At 40.9% G+C, this 19,399-nt stretch overlaps 1 protein-coding gene across 1 annotated transcript in view; it reads left to right on the top strand.

The window, feature by feature from the left end:
- Window positions 1-18,699, top strand: part of DDX4 (DEAD-box helicase 4) — a gene marked incomplete at its 5' end in the record, with an annotated part of 32,257 nt that extends 13,558 nt beyond the window's left edge. The window contains 10 exons of the mRNA XM_061469341.1: window positions 1,318-1,460; window positions 2,547-2,699; window positions 3,872-4,026; window positions 5,461-5,590; window positions 11,531-11,697; window positions 12,912-13,057; window positions 13,806-13,905; window positions 15,964-16,234; window positions 16,370-16,456; window positions 18,389-18,699. Of these exons, the coding sequence (XP_061325325.1) occupies window positions 1,318-1,460; window positions 2,547-2,699; window positions 3,872-4,026; window positions 5,461-5,590; window positions 11,531-11,697; window positions 12,912-13,057; window positions 13,806-13,905; window positions 15,964-16,234; window positions 16,370-16,456; window positions 18,389-18,469 (1,433 nt within the window). The remainder of the gene's footprint in view (window positions 1-1,317; window positions 1,461-2,546; window positions 2,700-3,871; window positions 4,027-5,460; window positions 5,591-11,530; window positions 11,698-12,911; window positions 13,058-13,805; window positions 13,906-15,963; window positions 16,235-16,369; window positions 16,457-18,388) is intronic.
- Window positions 18,700-19,399: the final 700 nt, after the last annotated feature.

Below are 19,399 nucleotides of genomic sequence, written 5' to 3'. Positions count from 1 at the left end.
AAAAAGGCTGCTTGATCATTCAGGATATTGCCGAACAAGACTGTCATCTCCTGGGTCAGTCTCTAGCGACCAATGTCCTGAACCACCTGCGTGCAGGGTTGGGTCTGTGACTTCCAGTGCACCTTATCACCTGCCATTTTGTCCCTCACCTGTCGCTACAGGGCTTTGCAAGTGTGGGTAAACCCTTCGGGCCTGCGCAGTGGATTTTTCAGGTGAGGCACAGCGTGCGCGGAACTGGTCCCACCCTTTACACCTGAGGTTTATCTGCCAGGGCCTAGCGAGCTTGGACGGTGACAGCAAAGTCCTCAGGTCGTAGGTTTGGTTAGTGTCCTTCTCTTAGATGGATAGTGTTACAGGGCTAAACGAGCTCCATCAATCAGCCCGGGTTTGAAGTTAGAGTTGTCCTTCTCCTAGGATGGTTGCCCGAAGGCTGCTGAGCTCACCCTGCCCATGGGCACACTTTGTCTGACCCTTCAGTTGAGACCTGTCTGGCATGGGAGACCCTACCAGAGGCATATGCCACCACCAGCATAACTCTCAACCTCACAAGGGCATGCAAGCTCTTTCCCCACGACAGGAGGGTGTCCGTGAAAAAGGCCACCAAGAATAATAAGGGAAATGACAAGGGAAGAGAATACAACCGCTCACCACCCACCGACCTGTACCCAGCCCAACCCGAGCAGTGATCTAGCCCTTCCGGGTAACTGCCCCCAGTTTATGTACTGGGCATGACGTGCTGTGGTATGGAATACCTGTTTGGATAGTTTGGGTCAGGTGTCCTGTCTCTGCTTCCTCTCAACTTCCTCTCCTCCCGGGCAGAGCCTGGGACTCAGAAAGTCCTTGGTTGGAGTGAACAGTCCTGAGCAACAGCTAAAAACATCAGTGTTATCAGCGTTGTTCCCAGGCTGAAAGTCAAAAACACAGCACTGCACCAGCTACTAAGAAGGAGAAAAATGACTGCTACTGCTGAACCCAGGACAACTTTACACCTTTGAGACCTCTGAGTTGATTAGCTTGAAAAATACCATAAGGAATCCAGAGCTATAAATGTGCTGCCATGAACAGATTAATTTTATTCTTGTGTATTAATAAATGCATTGTTACTTGAATTTGAGCTGAGCTTTGTGAGTGAGTGTTAGGTCTAGTAGTATAAATCTAAGTTCTAATAGAATATCTGAAATTTCTGTGCCTTCTGAAAAGTGGAGAGAAGTCTAAATGATGTCTCACTGAACTGAACTTCAGTATCTCCATATTTAAATAGTTTTTGTTCAGGTTTTCTGTATGTTATTCGTGAACCTGAGTGGTTTTGTTCTTAAGGTCCAAAGGTGACTTATGTGCCCCCTCCTCCACCTGATGATGAACAAGCCATCTTTGCACGTTACCAGACAGGAATTAATTTTGACAAATATGATGAAAATGTCGTTGAAGTGTCAGGACTTGACCCACCAGCACCATTACTGGTTAGTGAACTCATTAATCTCAGGGTTTATGTTGAATGTAATTCTGCAAGGGTGTATATTGAGTCTAATATTCACTACTAATGAAAATATTAAAAAAGAACATTGCAGACAGCATTGTATTGGAAGGAGATGCTGCCTGTTTGCAAGACAGAAATTTTAATTTAAAAGGACATTGACAGACTACAGAAATGGCCCAGAGAAAGTAATACTGAATGGACAGGAAGTATTGTCCTTAAATTGCAGCAAAAGACCAGTTTAGATCTTGAAAGAGGTCTTTGGCAGCAGTTTCTGTTAGGGCTGGTAGGGTTATCTTGTTGAAGTCTGTTACTGCGGGGTCTTTAACACTGTAAATGACCACCTGTTGGAATAGTTTTCAGCAGGTGGTTAGAAATAATTTCTAGCCCTGTTTTGGGGGCTGTTGTCTATTGTTTTAACTTTTGTATTAACTTTGCTTCTACTCCATACCAGTTGGCTAGTGTTTTGATTTAAAAAAAAAGGGGGGGGGGGGGGGAATAAAAGCTTTTTTTAAGGAGAACAATAAGGAAGAAGGGTGAGGGGGTGGTAGCACCTATGTTGAAAGAGAAGATGCAGTGTTGGGTTTGGATTTTTTTTTTTCCCCCCTCCGTCTTCTGAAAAGTTTTCTCACTGAAGTTACACTGATTTTGTCATGTGATGACGCTTTTTGATCGTGGTAATGGGAGCTAGAGCACCATCCTTATCTAGCTTTAGCATAAAGATTGTACATCCTGCATGAAGTAGAACTGAAGAGTTTTAGTTTGTTTTTCCTAGCATGCCATCATGTGAGTTTACCTGCTTGAATCCAGATGTATGGCTTCTGAGCAGCTGTCAAAGCTAATACGACTAGCTGAATGCCTTCAGTGTCCTTGAAACAAGTTCACTTGCATGACATGAGCAGGTTGAAAACCCCTCTCAAACTTTACTTGTCAGAACGTTTGCAATCTAGGTAACTGGTGAGGCCCTCTCAGAAGTTAATACTTTCTAGTATTTGGAAATCTGAACCCTATGGTAAGTTTTTAAACTTTTAAGTTTTGTCATTGTGTATTGCTAATATTTTTTCTCTTACAGGCTTTTGAAGAAGCTAACCTCTGTCAGACGTTAAATGTGAACATTGCTAAAGCTGGGTACTCTAAGCTTACTCCAGTGCAGAAGTACAGCATTCCTATTATACTGGCAGGACGGGATTTAATGGCATGTGCCCAGACAGGATCAGGAAAAACTGTAAGCATTTTATGTAGTCTTGGTACTACCGAAAGTGCGGGACCTTGACGATGCCTCAGTGTTCCATGTGCCATGTGATTCACATCTTGCCATCTAAGGGTTTGACTTGCAGTGGCAAGTCTAGCATTAAGTACAGCTGAATGGTGGATGAGTTGAAGCATTTTTTCGCTGAATTTCTTTTTGATTTCAGTGAACTTGTCTTGTTACAGCAGGCCAGTCTTCAGGGTTACAGGTAACAGATGCAGAAATACAGGCACTCATAGAAACAGCTGATGAGGAAAAAACCTCAGCAGTTGGAAAGTTGGGGTTTCTTTCTGTCTTGTGTGGGCTTTTATCTGTTGTTTGGTTGGTTGGTTTTAGTTGTGTGTGTGATTCAGTATTAATCATGGAACAGTGTTGAGAGTTGATAGTAAGTTGACAGTTGTCTCGTTAGGCTGTCTAATGTATCCAGACCTAACCACTGACCAAACCTAACCACTATCTGTGAGAATATTTGAATGTTAAATATAGGTGTATTTTTGCCATTCAGTATAGTATGGAATTCTAGCTTTGATGTTATGTGGGTTATTAGTTACTTTGAAAAAGTATTTTTTTATTTATTTTGGAAAACCTCTGTTTTGAGAGGGTGAAATGTTCAAAGGTTATGCTGTAAGTATTCTGGATGTTTTTGGAATTGCTTTACAGGTCTTGGTAGTATTAATGGAAGGAAGTGTGCTGGTGCAGATGTGTTGCAAAATGATCTGCTGTTGTAGTAGGAAAATGGTGATATGTGGTTACCTTAAATATCTACTGATGATATAAAGCATGTAAGGTAATGCTAAGGAGGGGTTTGATCCTGGGGTACCTAATTGTCAGTGTATGTCAGCATGATGTGTGGAACTGCCTGAAGAGCACAGAAGTTAGCTAATGCATGACTGTGTTCCTGAGTTACTAGATATTAGACTCTTACTGTCCAGAGAGGTATTTTCCTACATCATAACCAAGGAAAAAGAAGCTTAAATGTTCGGAAGTGAATTCACATCAATCCTTCTGCAGTCTGATTTCGTTGAAGGTGATAGTGTCCTTCATCATTTAGACTTTAAGACTGGTATACAGCTTTTACTGTGACTGATGAAAGTTTTAAGACTAAACATCATAAATGCTGCAATATTTTTTATTATTTATTTTTTTAGGCAGCTTTTCTTTTACCAATTGTGGCCCACATGATGAGAGATGGCATTACTGCCACCAGCTTTAAAGAGCAGCAAGAGCCGGAATGTATTATTGTCGCTCCAACTAGAGAGCTGATAAATCAGATCTTTCTAGAAGCAAGGAAATTTGTGTATGGGTAAGCTTTTGCACTGTTACCTGGTATTGATCATTATGCTCCAGTTCTTCTGGTTTCAGACAGCACTTTCACAGCTCAAGCAAGCTCTTTTAGCTCTGCTGCTTCAAAGCAGAACAAAAGGTCTGTAAACTTGTCATTGAGCCCTTGAATGTTGTGCGAGAACAAATTTTTACTAGTTTCCCAATGATCCTGCAATGTTAGTTTTACCAGTGAACAGAGAGAAAATTAAATCTATTGTCTAAAGGCTTGTTTCTGTTAGGAGGTGGAATGGAAAACACTGCCTGAGCAAAATCTGTTGGGCTAAATTAGACTTGCCTTTGCTCATTAAGGCAAACAGGCTTGGAGGCTGTCCCTGTCTTTTGAAAGTACCGTCATAGTTGCTTATTGATGTAAGCATGTTACTAAGAAAAGCGTCTTCATCTCTAAAACTATTTTACCTAGTTCTATTAATTCTGCTATTTTAAACTATAGATACTTATTACTTCACAATAAAATAGCTTCTGAATTCTAAAAGTTTCTCCGGCAGCTGCCCTGAGGTAAAAGCAAAATAACCTGCATTTTGGGGACAGTTAAGCAGTATCAGGGTGTGAATCTGTTCCCGCTAAAGAATTGTATGCATATTGCTCAGTCCAGCCTGCTTCTATTCTCGACTAAAGCTTTCTGAAAAGTTTCCTGGTAAAAAATAACCCAGTTTATATGAAGCTGAATTAGTACCTTCAAGAATAGGCAGTTTGAATTTGATTGTGAAAATACTTACTGCATGCATGTAAAAACCTTAGCAGGAGGTTATAAAGATAAGCTTACAAACTTGCTCCTCTGTGTAAGCTTCTTGCTCATAGACTGTTTCTGTTGGAGAAAATACCTGATATAACTCTGCTCTGTAGATCGAACCAAACAGACTAGTAGAAAGAGTGCTAAGTAGTTTAGTGTTTTAGTGGTTTTGCAGTCTGATGTGTAAGTGGCACGCTGGATTGTCAGTATTATTAGTTGCTTTACAAAGAACCATCTGTGTGTTTTTTATTTTTTACAGTCAGGCATGGAAGGATTACTTCTGAAACTCTAAAGGCATGTATTTTGTGGTTCTGCTTTTTCTGAGTGTGCTGTATGAAAGAAGTCAATGTCTGACACCATTGTGTCACTTACCACCAGTAACTGAGTTGAAGGGAGAGGGATGAAAGCAGATGAAGCATTCTTTCCAGACAAGCCACTTGTGCAGCCTCTATTATAATAGTTCGAATGGGATCTTTGAGCTTATGGTGACTTGAGTTTTTAGTCTTGGGTCCTGCTTTTGGTTATAGACTGTGCTGACAGGTGAAGGAATTTAACTGCACAAAGTAACATGGTTTATGTTAGATCTGGTGGGGGTTTTTTATGTATTTTCACGAAACAATACAGTTTGCATTAGTCCAATTTTTTTTTTTTTCTATTTTACAGAACTTGCATAAGGCCTGTTGTGATCTATGGAGGTACACAAACAGGCCATTCAATCCGTCAGGTAATGCAAGGCTGTAATATACTGTGTGCCACTCCAGGAAGGCTTCTAGACATAATTGCAAGAGAGAAGGTGAGATCTTAATGTGAATTCCCTAAACATGCTTTGCTTTTTACTTACTGTTTTTCATTTTTCAAAGATAGAGTCATATAAACCAGTTTGAGTGCCAGCTTTGTACGGGCATTTACGAAAATAAAAGTGATCTTTTCGTGGAGTATCTAAACACCATGAGGTTTTCAAGGGAGTTGCGTGAGTCCGGATGTCTTCAGTACCTTTCAGGGCCCATTGGAAAATCTCAGTCTAAAACAAACTGGCTGCAGTGTTCTTGTAAACGAACTTGAAACACCTTTTAGTTCTTGTGGAAAATTCCATACTAGGTTTTCAATTGATGTCCTGTTTGTTTTTTCTAGAATAGCTTTTATCTCCTTGGGAATATGCAAATATTAATACTTTGAATGATTTAGTATTGATTTTATTCATGCGTAAAATTCAGGTGTAATGCTGTGTTTGATTTTTTTTTTTTATAATTTTTCCATCCATTTTAAGTTCAAATCAAAATGGCTGTGTATTAGAATAGTGGCTCAGTGTTTTTATAGTGGATAAATGAAGTTTGGCAAAACACTTGATAATAAGCTGGAGGTTGGCTTCTGTGTTGACGGGCTTCTAGTAGTCAGAATGACAGTCTTGGTCAGCAACAGGAAGTTGTAATGTCCTTAATACTTCCTGACATAAGTTTTTTCGGAACAAGGAGGTTATATGAGACAACCGTTCTGAAGCTCAGACATAACTTCAAAATAGATGGGCTAATTAATAGATAATACATAGGTTCTATCTTGGTTTACTTTGTTGAAACAAGTTCTGAAGTACTTCAGTGTCTGCATACTGTTAGAGTTAGTTCAGATTAAGAAATAAATGAAAGTTGAGGTGCAAATATAATGCACATACACTTTTATTTAAGGATAAAGTGGTGGGTAAAGAATTGGCTGAATGGCCACATGGAAAGAGTTGTGGTCAATGGCTCAGTGTCCAGTTGGGGACCAGTAACAGGTGGTGTCCTGCTGCAGAAAATATATGGACTCAGTCAGAGATCAATATGATCAGACAAAAGCCATTTATTACAAAGCCTTAACCCCTTAAATACTATTTCTTACATGCACTTACAGTGATTTGGCATATTATGATTGGATACATGTCTTGAAGACACTTTGCACCTAGCATATAATTGGTTAAGCACAGGTGTGGGGACCTCGAAAGCTTGCCAACAGTCCACAGTTCTCATTACCTCAGTGAATTCCATCTTCTTCTTATCTTGCTTGCTTAAGCTTCCTTGGGCCTCTCACGGCCTTGCTGTATCTTTCAGGATTTTCAGAGTTTATGTACCAGTTATGCATTCTCCCATGAGAACACTGTCTCCACATCTCCCCCTTTTTGTTTTATGTACGGTTTGGATGACTCTACTTGAGCAGGGGATTTGGGCTAGATCATATCTCCAGTATATGCCGACTACAGGCTGTTGGGCCTGCTCCTTTTTTCTGCTGTATGGCTCTCTGGTAACAGGGGAGGCCATCCTTCACATCAAGGTCTGGCATGGCATGTGTCCCCACCGCTCCACACCTGCTGGGATGCAGCCAACAGCGGAGCTAAAGTTTCTTCTTGGTGGCAAACACAGAGACCAACCTAGTCTTGCCCTTGACTGTGGTAGCAGGCCTTTTGTCAGCCTCAGTCCTTGAACCTTGTTGTCAATGCAGAGTTTCACCTGCTTCATCCAGTAACAAGTTGCTACTACAGCAAGGCACACACAAATTTACATTAGCAGAGTAACTATTACAGGGTGCAGCAGCATGTTGAAGATCCTGATGGCAGCGAGGGACTAGCCAAAGAAATTTCTTGCCAGTGGAATTCTCCCACCCTCTTAATTTGTTCCATCACCTGCTTTATAACACTACCATTGTATTAAAATCTTTCTAGCTTTTGCCTTAGCATTTTCTAGCAGCTACTGCAAATTTCCATACTCTGACATCTCTTTTACAAGTGACAAATCTATCCAATACAAGGTGTAGTTTCTTATTAGCAACTGGCTAGTAAATACAGGTGGTTTTATACACAAAATCACAGCCTCTAATAATAGCTACTTTACAAGCAGACATATTCAGGATGTTACTTTTCAGTTGTCCCCAAGTGATGTTTTGCAGTTAATTCGTTTTCTCTCTTCCTCTATCATTCTGCTTGTATTCACGGTCAGCTCCTGTAGTTGAGGCATCAGGTTTTTCCATTCGTCTGTCCAGCTCATGGCAAGGCTTGACAAACTTTGCAGGCAATCTCCATGCACCTGTAGGCAGGAGGACACAAATACACCTCCTCCTCCAGGTTATCAGTTCTTGAGAAGTAGACAGGTTAAACTGCATATTTGCAGCATCATTGCTCTTTTCCCCTTTTTGTTTTTCCAACAGTTGTTTCAAAGTTTGATGTGTTCATTCAATAATAGCTTGTCCTGTAGGAGAATAGTGTCAACAGTAACATGGACATATTTCAATTTCCCAAAAGAGGGTAACATTTGTCTGCAAAATCAGTAACACCACACTGAGGGGGGCGGGTTGCTGAACTGACTTTCTTTAAAGTACACTGCTTTTTAAAATGTCCCATCTGTCCACAGTTATAACATCTCGTACCTTTAGTACCCCCACAATCACCCTGACCTTGTTGTAGAAGGGGTTTAACAGCAGCGGTGAAGGCAGTAGCCATGTATCCAGCCTTTTCCTCTGCTGTGCCCACTTCAGAACATGCATCCATCATTTCTTGATGACCAGCAGATTTTGGCAAAACCTGCAAAATACGCTTACAAGCCGGGTTAGCATTTTCCAGAGACATAAGCATGGATTCTTTAGCATTAGATGCCAGATCAATATTCTTTTCGATAGCCTCTGTCAATCTGTCAGTAAATTGCATATAGGGCTCAGTAGGTCCCTGCTTTACTGATGTATATGAAGGATAAGGTTTTCCCGCTTCTGGCACAGCTTTCAGAGCAGCTAAAGCTTGCTGTAAAACTTCAATTTTCATACCAAGCTTGTACTCCATCAGGGTGAAATTGTCCCTTTCCCAGTAACATTTCAGATGAAACACCATGCAAAGGGTGATGAGGATTACACTCTAAATTCTCATCTGCGGCCCTTGCAGCAAGCTCCTCAAACCCACTTTTAAAATGTAGGAGCTGTGAAGGAGTTAATAAAATTGCAGCCACTCTGAGACAATCATTTGGAGTTAGAACATTACTAGAAAAGAAAGCAGATAACATTTGCTGTGTATATGAGGAAGACAACCCATACGGAGTAATTGCTTCCTTAATTTCTTCCATAGCTTTCCAGTCCATAGGAGTCCAGACAGACTGTCCCTGAGAATTTATAACAGGGAATGCAGCGGGAACATCTATCGGTAAAATAGTACTGCCTATGATTGCATCCTGAATGCAGCCTTGCCATCTCATGGCACTTGGATTGGCTTTATTAGACATAGGAGTCAGTGGTAACGGCACATCACATGGACTGATCTTATCTGTTTTTTCTGGTTTTTCTGGGGTTTGGTCCCTCTCCTCCCCCAGCTTGTCCAGACGGTCTCCCAAGTCCTGCAATTGCTTATCTAAGGATTTTGTCCATTGCCCCCAGTTCCACTCATTTTGCAGCTCCAGTGGGAGCGATGCAAGCAGTGGTGTATGTGGTGGGGGTGGGTATTTATTCGGAGTTACACTCTCCTTCTCAGGAGACTCCCACCCCAGCAGAAATTCTTGAGAACTAAGTTTAGGGGCAGTAGCAGCACGAAAAGGGTTAACATCAGTTTGTTTCGGTTGCTCAGTAGCCTCTACTGACTCCCGAGTATCAGCTGGAGCTCCCCCCGGTAAAGGCGTTGTTGACCCAGGACAGGGGAAAGGTGCAGGGTCCTCAAACTTTCGTACTGTACTGTGCGCCGGTTTTTGGCCAGAATGTTTTATGCCTGAAGTAGACAACACTACCATGGCTGTAGCACTGGGTGCTGAACCTAATGTAGATGCCGAGCCCTGCTGTTGTGAAGGCGAGTCAGAGAGAGCTGTAAAAGCGGATTTTGCCACCTGTTTCTCAGCCTTCATTGCGGCTAGAGTCCCTTTTAGTAGTAACCAGGGGGCAGCAAGAGACTTCGCCTCCTTAAACCCGCAACTAACTTGATCCCACAGGCGTGCTCCAATTTTTTTCCAAGTCCCGAGATCAAAAGCTTCATTAACCCCCTTGATCAACTCTTTTTCTTTACTCCAGAGCAACAATCTTTTTAACAGATTATTGTCATATTCTATCCCTCTCACTGAGAGGATATGCTGGAAGAGTTTAAGGATGACCATTTTTTCTTTACTTAATTGATTCCCCATCCTAACCCTCTTCCAGACCCCGTCGGCTGGTACCTTATTTCCACTGTGCAGTGTCTTCGGGGTTCACTAGGCTCCGTTCTGAGGCGACGACCTCCCGATCCTGGTCCTGCCGGATTGAACCCAGCCGACGTCCCTGCGGCTCCACGTTTTCCACTTTCTTCGGTGCCACGCGCTTTAATTCCTTCAGTTTCAACATGAAAAATACGGGGGGTCCCTGTTCGGGCGCCATTTGCCACAGAAAATATATGGACTCAGAGATCAATATGATCAGACAAAAGCTGTTTATTACAAAGCCTTAACCCCTTAAATACTATTTCTTACATGCACTTACAGTGATTTGGCATATTATGATTAGATACATGTCTTGAAGACACTTTGCAACTAGCATATAATTGGTTAAGCACAGGTGTGGGGACCTCGAAAGCTTGCCAACAGTCCACAGTTCTCATTACCTCAGTGAATTCCATCTTCTTCATATCTTGCTTGCTTAAGCTTCCTTGGGCCTCTCACAGCCTTGCTGTATCTTTCAGGATTTTCAGAGTTTATGTACCAATTATCCGTTCTCCTGTGAGAACACTGTCTCCACAGTGTCCCTCAAGGGTCAGTTTTGGGACCAATCCTGTTCAGTATCTTTGGCGGTGGCATGGACAGTGGGATTGAGTTGTGCCCTCAGCAGGTTTGCTGGTGACACCAAACTGTATGGTTCAGTTGATAAACTGGAGGGAAGGGATGCCATCCAGAGGAACCTTGACAGGCTTGAGAGGTGGGCAGTGCCAACTTCAAGAAGTTCAACCAAGCCGAGTCAGGACAATCCCAGGCACAGCTACAGGTTGGGTGGAGAAGAGATTCAGAGCAGCCCTGCAGAGAAGGACTTGGGAGTGTTGGTTGATGAGAAAATGAACATGAGCCGGCTTCAGTGTGCACTTGCAGCCCAGAAAGCTGAACATGCTGGGCTTCATCAAAAGGAGCAGCTCTCGTGAGACCTCACCTGGAGTATTGTGTGCAGTTCTTCTGGTGTCCTCAACATAAAAAGGACATGGAACTGTTGGAACAAGTCCAGAGGAGGGCCACGAGGATGATCAGGGGATGGGAGCACCTCCCGTATAATGAGAGGCTGAGAAAGTTGGGCCTGGAGAAGAGAAGGCTGCGTGGAGACCTCATAGCAGCCTTCCATTATCTGAAGGGGGCCTATAAGGATGCTGGGGAGGGCCTCTTCATTAGGGACTGTAGAGTTAGGATAATGGGTAATGGGCTCAAACTGAAACAAGGGAAGTTCAGGTCAGATACCAGGAAGAAGTTCTTTCCTGTTAGGGTGGTGAGGCACTGGCACAGGTTGCCCAGGGAAGTTGTGAATGCTCCATCCCTGGCAGTGTTCAAGGCCAGGCTGGATGGAGTCTTGGGTCGTGGTTTAGTGTGTGGTGTCCCTGCCCATGGCAGGGGGGCTGGAGCTAGATGATCTTAAGGTCCTTTCCAACCTTAACTATTCTATGATTCTATAACTAACTTCTACCAGAAATCTACTAGAAAGAAGTAATTAAAAGGTGGATTTTGGCAATAAGGATATTGTATAATTATATACTGTCAGTGAACCAATAGGTTTTTTTCCACTGAAATGCTTGCAGATTGCTTTGCATAATGTGAAATACTTGGTGCTAGATGAAGCGGACCGCATGCTTGATATGGGTTTTGGGGTAGATATGAAGAAGCTGGTTTCTCACCCAAGCATGCCACCAAAGGAGAAACGTCAAACACTAATGTTTAGTGCCACTTTTCCTGAAGAAGTTCAGAGGTGAGTGAAGTAAAAATGGAACTGTATCTGAAGTTGTGTAGAATGAAATCTGAAGAGTTAAGAGCACTCCTTGTATTTAAAAGCTTACAGTCTTGCTAGAAAGCACTGAAAGCTATCATGTTAACATTCCCTGCTGAAGAATTTACGTTTGTTTTGTTTTTTTTTTTTTTAGGTAATAGAACTAATAACTTGCATAGATTAGCTGCTTAATTTAGGTGGCAACTCCACAGAAACTTACAAAGTTTGTCTGAAGGCTTTTAAATTCTACTTTTGCAGAAGTCCTTGTGCTGCTCCTGTTTCTTTCTTGCCTTTCCCACACTATATATGTGTAAACTCAAAACCAGTGATATTGCTGTTTCATGAGCAGCACTGCTAGTGCTTTTTGACACCAGGGCATAATGTAACTAGGCACCCTAATTATTGCCTATCTTGCCAGCCTTTCTGATATGCAGTTCTTATTTACAAGCATAAATGCTATTTGCTTATAATGGTTTTAAAATTTTCACAGATGGTTTATGATGTATGATGTAGTGCTCACTACCCTGAAAGCTCCACTTCACAGGCTCTTTGAAAGAATGGTTTCTGACAGATGTTAGTGGGTTTCTGGGCCTGGGAGTGACAGTACAAAACAGCTCAGTCCCTAAATATCTGCAGGTGGATGAAAATTATTCAGTATTTCCACTGCTTAAGCGATAGGCATCTGAATACTCATATCAGAGGAGTGTAAACTCCAGTTTTAGCAATTGACATAATATTGTGTATTTTCTGGAAGGGACACTGCTGTGGCAGTATCACCAAAAAATGCCAGTAAGCATATTACAGTTTGAGAGCATGTAAACTGATCAGACCATTGCAGTGAAGTATTTTGGCATTTCAGTGAGTCAGATCTTGGCATTTTTCTTCTGACCTTCAGAAAGTCTAAAAGATCTTTTTTGAGGCTTGGAGAAAACATCTTCAGCAGCTGACTGTCCTGAATGGAAGAATGGAATGGGCTGCTTTCCTCCATTCAGTCTGTTAATACTGACAGCTGTTGGGGAGATTAATTGCCTTTCTTTGAAGTAGGATTGAATTCACTTTAAACTCAGTCTTAAGTCACCTGTTGTGGCTTTGGGTCCTCAGTCAAGACTTTATTAATAGTTGGGTTTTTTTGTCTTGAAAGAAGATCTTGTGATACGTAACAGATTTCATGTTGTTCAATTTTGTTTCTTTTCAAGGCTAGCTGCTGAATTTTTGAAATCTGATTATTTATTTGTTGTTGTTGGACATGTGGGTGGAGCTTGCAGTGATGTTCAGCAAAGTATTCTTCAGGTTCCTCAGTATTCCAAGAGGGATAAACTGATAGAAATTCTGCAAAACATAGGTAACTTTCCTTATTGCTAATTGTTTGTTCTTAAACTTGTGCTCTTTCTATTGACCAGGTCATGATTCTCTGCTGTTATGCATGTTATATGCTTTACAGGTCTTACTGATGGAAGTGTGCAGCAGACCGTGGGGGTGTCTGAGTTTTTAGATATATTTGTTTTATGAGTATTTGTCAAGGTCTCATATCTATTGAGTACTAGCAGACAAGCTTCCCAGATGATTAGTTTCTTGATATGGTGAATTACAGTACTTCAGCATCTGGAGGTATTATCTCGAGATTATAGGTGTATTTCACATCTTACGTGAACTTTCTGGCCTATATTTTGTTAATGTCTGGGGTTGTTCTGTTTTTGCTCTGAATGTATCTTAAGTTCCCATGCTGAGAACTGGAAGGAAGTTTGGAATTAAAAGTTGGTCTGTCTACCTTCATGTTTAGTGCTTAGAATGGCATGTTGCTTTTAGCCACATGCTCTAAAAAGGGAGTGCATGCTCATCATGGAGAACAACATGTGTGTCCTCCTTTATAGAGGAAAAAAATGCAGTGCACTTTTCTTCACCTAGGTGTCTGTGTTGATCTCAAAATCGATGGATTACATTTAAGTAGAATGCAAGAAATTGCAGTCATGCCTTAAAGACTTTATTCAAAATGTGTTCTGGTAGTAAGTGTTTGTATAAGTGACTAACTCTGAATAGTGAAAATGCATCTGGTTTCAAACTGCAGTGAATCTGAACTTCTTTTTAAATAGGTCATGAACGAACCATGGTGTTTGTGGACAAAAAAAAAAAAGCAGACTACATTGCAGCCTTTCTTTGTCAAGAAAAAATAGCTGCCACTAGCATCCATGGGTAAGTGTTTTTAAAGTGAAAGTCACTTGCTAGCATATCTTTACCAGAAGCTTTCATTGAGGTTTGTGTTTGGCTCTATCTGTGGGATTTAGCTTGTTTCAGATAGTCTTCTTATCCTTAGCAGGCCTGTCCAGGTGAGAATATAGTGTTTCTGAAGGCCAGTTCTCATAGCATTTGATGTGTTGATCAGACTTACAGCGCTGTGTATGAACTGGAGAATCTTATGCTTACTGCTTAAACATTAAATACAAATATAATTAACTCAGTAGAATCAGCTTTTGTTTATATGTAGTTTTTGTTACCATTTGTTGTGACCAAAACTAGACCTTAGGGTGAGATGATATTTGTAAATTCAAGTGGCAGTTGTGGGCCTTCCACTTTGTCTTACAGGCTTCCTCAAAGTGACAAGGTAAGTTGGGTTATATACAGTGCAAATTTCTTATGCTGTCATTTCTGCTTCTTGATGTGGAGAATGAGAAGATGCTTCTAACCTGCATTTGTAGTCTACTCATTAGTGTTGCATACCTGAACAAATACTGAGAAATGGGGTGAAATAGTTGCTAATTCCAGGTCTAAATTCATCTAAAGAAAATGGTTTGTCTTTCATGTAATGAGCTGGAATGTAGTTCTGAGGTGTTTATATGTCAAAATATAGGACAACAAACTGAATCTTAAGGTTCAGTGAACTGTACAGCACATAAAAATGTTATTTTGTAATATTTTTCATCTTGTAATAAGAGAAAAGAGGACTTGAATTCTTGCCACTAAAATGTTTTGTCCAGTGTTTTGACAAACATCAGAATATCAAGGTTGTAAATGGGTTAAAATGATGTTAGTACCCAGATAGATGATGTTTGTATGAGCCCTGTGCCAGTCGGTTTTACAGGTGTGTGAAGAGGTCAGTTTGAGAAGATGCGGCCTTCTATTCTCAGCTAGTCTGAACTGCTGTCCCACAGCTTTTCTTGTGTGGAAGGAGGTTCTTAACACATTTATGTATAGTTACTACAGTGTGAGTTAAGGCATACTTACCAAGAGAATAATTGGTTCTGTGGAAGCTGCTAGACTGTAATGAATGTTACTGATTTCTTACTCATTCGAGTTTTTTGGGTTGAAGTTGGGATAGTTGCTCTTCTCTGGAATAGCAGGCATACTAGATTTCAGTAAATGTCCCATGTTAGATTCAAAAGGGCACTATTTTTTAGCTTTCTAAATTGTACAGTGAAGAACGTAACTTACAGTAGATCAGAGTTTATCTTAAGTACTGTATAGTCTGTAAAGATTCTTTAAAAATGCAAACCCCATAACAAATCCAGTTTTCTGAAGAGGGCCTAAAAGGATGTCAGAGAGGGACTCTTCATAGGAGGCTGCAGTGATAGGACAAGGCGTAATGGTTTTAAACTTAAACAGGGAAAGTTCAGTTTAGATATAAGGAGGAAGTTCTTTACTGTGGAGGTGGTGAGGCACTCAGCAGGTTGACCAGGGAAGTTGTGGCTACCCCATCCCTGGAGGTGTTCAAGGCCAGGTTGGACAGAGCCTTGAGCAACCTGGTTTAGTGCGAGGCGTCCCTGCCCATGGCAGTGGGGTTGGAACTAGATGATTTTAAGGTCCTTTCCAACCCAAACCATTCTGTGATGAAGGAAAGCCAAGTTTTGTGCTGTTTGCTGGCCACTTTACTGTATCTGCAAATGGCCTAGGCAGGAGTCTAGGTAGAATTCATCTGTGCTATTCTGGCATCTTTCTGCAAAGGGTAGGAAAAGCATTTCTGAGTATGGCATAAAGAAACAATCAGTTAAACAAGTTGATCTTAGCAAGGCAGTGAGTTCATTACATAGCTGTCTCTGGTTCTTTTTAAAATAATTTCTTTAGAGACTTAGGGTAAAATAGTTGCTGTGTCTTACTGCTGCACGGTTAAAAAATCTAAACTGCTGGTGTGAAGGTTGTGTTTTCAGATTGTGTTCCGCAACCTACTTCTGTCCATGAATCATGATCTTTCAGCCTGTATCTTAATACTGCAGATTTTTTTGAGATACATGTTCTAAGCATTTGCTTTCTTTGCAGAGATAGAGAACAGAGAGAGAGAGAAGTAGCTCTTCAGGATTTTCGTTCTGGAAAGTGTCCAGTTCTTGTGGCAACTTCAGTGGCAGCAAGAGGTCTCGATATTGAAAATGTTCAACATGTTATTAATTTTGATCTTCCTTCCACCATTGAAGAGTATGTACACCGAATTGGACGAACTGGTCGTTGTGGAAATACAGGCAAAGCAGTTTGCTTCTTTGATAACACTTCAGATGGCCATCTTGCACAATCTCTCGTTAAAGTGCTTTCAGATGTAAGTTTCAAATCGTTTTCTGTTCTTCAGGATTCCAGTTTAATGTACTTAGCAACTATTATTTTTTTGTACAGTTATGCAACTCTTAATTATGAATTGGTAAAGCAGTATCTAAATTCATTTCTGATTATGTAGGCCCAGCAGGAAGTTCCTGTTTGGTTGGAAGAAATTGCCTTTGGTTTTCAAGGAGAAAGATTCTTTGCACCACCTAATATCCAGAAGGTAAGTCTGCAAATGAACTGGAAGTCTTAGCTTTTAGAACTTTGTGTCAGTGTAAGTGTGTTCAGCAGTATATATCCAGGGTAATGCCACTGAAACCATTTCGACTGTCACTGTGTACCTTATTTCATCGTACATTCTTTGTTGGAATGATGGTCGGAGGCATATGCCACCACTAGCATAGCTCTCAACCTCACAAGGGCATGCAAGCTCTTTCCCCACGACAGGAGGGTGTCTGTAAAAAAGACCACCAAGAATAATAATGATAAGGGAAATGACAAGGGAAGAGAATACAACCACTCACCACCCACGGACTGATATCCAGCCCAATCCGAGCAGTGATCTAGCCCTTCCGGGTAACTGTCCCCAGTTTATATAGTTGGCATGACGTGCTGTGGTATGGAATACCTCTTTGCCTAGTTTGGGTCAGGTGTCCTGTCTCTGCTCCCTCCTGGCTTACCCTCCTCCCAGGCAGAGCATGAGGCTCAGAAAGTCCTTGGTCAGAGTAAACATTCCTGAGCAACAGCTAAAACCATCGGTGTTATCAGTGTTGTTCCCAGGCTGAAAGTCAAAAACACAGCACTGCACCAGCTACTAAGGAGAAAAATGACTGCTACTGCTGAACCCAGGACAAACAACTGAGTTGAATTCCAAATGTTAATACCTTGAAAGAACCCACAAGAACAATAATTACTGTCGCTCTTTATGCAATCTCCAAAGCTTGTGTTCAAGCTCAGACCTTCCTTTCATTGACTATCTTCTTTCCTACCATTATTATTGAAAGCATTGGGTGTTTTAGGTGTATTTACCTGCCTGATAAGGTCCCTAATCAAATTTGGACCCTTCCTCTTTGGGTCTTCATGAGACTTCAGTTACACACGTTTGCTTCCTGCTCATGCTTGCAGCCTCAGTGAATCTTTGTTTTATATTCCTGTTCAAGGACACTTTTAAAATTCAGATAAATTGTTTTCAAAAGTGGATCTCAATCAAGGGGGATGGTGGATGTCTAGATTGCTTCCAGATACACATCTCCAGCCTTTGTGGAGTGCCTCCCAGAATTTAATGACATCTGTCATTTCTAGGTCCAAGTCATGTCCTTTGACTCTTTGTTTGCATAGAATACTTCCAGGGCAACTGCTGTCTCAATCATATAGACGCAGTGCACCAACTCTTTTGAGTTGGAGATCATCAGGTGGTATTCCTTTTTTATGAGACTTCATGTCATTCTGACATGAGATTCTGACAGAATACGCGTATTTGTAATCAGCTCTCTTGTTTCCTTTGAAATGAACTGTTCAAGCTGTTTTTTGCCATTTTACTATTACTGAAAGAGGCATTTTATCATCCAGTGTTCAGTAAGGATCCTGATGCCCTTTCCCTTGGGGAAGAAAGGTAACACTTCTGTTTCTACAATATTCACTTCCCCTTTCAAAGGAACTGCATGCAAGGGCCATTTGATAATCAAAGGATGAATTTGAAAAGAGGAATCTGTTGGAGGCTCTTAGCCTGTTTATTTTGGGACAGTCTTACATGTGACTGAGTTTCATCGTTTTTCCAAAGGAAAAGGCTTTTGTCTTTTTACTGGGAAAGTAATGCAGATGTTCATTCTTAACTAAGAAATGGAGAAGAAAGTTTTTCCCCAAAGCTGTGTCACCTGATATGTGTTGGGTAGGAGAAATTGGGATTTGAACTTTGGGAAGGATTATTCTCACACTTGATAAAATCTGAGGTTTATTAAAGTGCTTTAAAACCACCAAGGCCTAACCACCTATGTATAGAAGTTTTATGATGAAAGAGCTGTATTTATTAAAAATATGATATTCAAATTCTATTGAGATACATGCATGCAGAAAGCTAAAATTGTTTTGTAGTGACTGTCACCTCTAAATTGTTGGAAGTGTTAATGATTCTAAACCGGTACCTGTTCTGTCCTAGAATTACAGAGGCAGAAGCAACGTGGACCCAGAAAGAATGAAGATGCTGTATTCTGGAAGTGCACAGGAGTCCTGGGATTAGAACTAGTTCGGTATCAAACTAGACTGTATTCTGTTGTGCTTTAAGTGAACTGTTGCACTTCATGTTCCTTACTATTGAGCTTCTGAAGTACATTCTTCTTTAATGTTTAAAAGAGTAGTTCGTATTACATGCTAAAGCTTTCAGCAATGTATATATGCTCTGTTATGATGAACCCACTGATGATTATCACTTAATATAAGAAGTCAAAAGTAATTTTTTAGGAAACACTTCAGATATTAAGTGTTAAAACTTCCAGTATGTGTTGGATGTTTGATAGCTTGTATGCTGTAAAAAGATGGGGATTTTGCAAGCAGAAAACAATAGATCCCTTTAGCTTACTAGTATGTTACAAACTTTTGCATGGGAAGATAGTCTTGCAAAGAGTTAGTTTGGGAAGAGCTTTAGGACGGGCCCATCTAAACTTTGTTTTTGCCTTTTTGTAACATCAATTTTAGAACTAATTTAGTGATAAGATCACATAAGGATCTCTTACACATCTTTGAAGCAGTTACTTAATAAAAACTTCAGTGCATGTTGGTAGTTGCCTTTTTTTAATATCTAATGTAAAACCATATGTCCTTTTGGTTTCATAAATTGGTATTATTTGACATGCATGGAATACACATCTCCATAGGGAACTAAAGGTCAGTGGCTACATCCGCAACTTAGCTGAAACATGTTTTTACAGACCTGTCTTGAGAAGGCTGAAGCCCTGTGTGGCTTCTGCTATGTTTTTGCCTTGGACAGATGTAAGTCCTCTTCTGTTATCTCTTACAGAAAAGTTTACCCTAGAACAGGTTTGGTGGCTCATGTCCAAAAGGGCTTCCCAGACTTGTAGTGGCTGTACTTGGTAAGCAGCCATTAGCAGCAGGTCAAGGAGATTTCCTTAAAGTTGCCATTTTTTTTTCTTTTGATTTCTTTTAAATTTAT

Source organism: Pezoporus flaviventris, unplaced genomic scaffold (genome assembly GCF_033815535.1).
Source record: "Pezoporus flaviventris isolate CSIRO_AGI_PZ_B2104156 unplaced genomic scaffold, CSIRO_AGI_Pfla_v1 ptg000057l, whole genome shotgun sequence".
Taxonomy (NCBI): Eukaryota; Metazoa; Chordata; class Aves; order Psittaciformes; family Psittacidae; genus Pezoporus; species Pezoporus flaviventris.
This window is presented reverse-complemented; position numbering and strand designations above follow the sequence as displayed.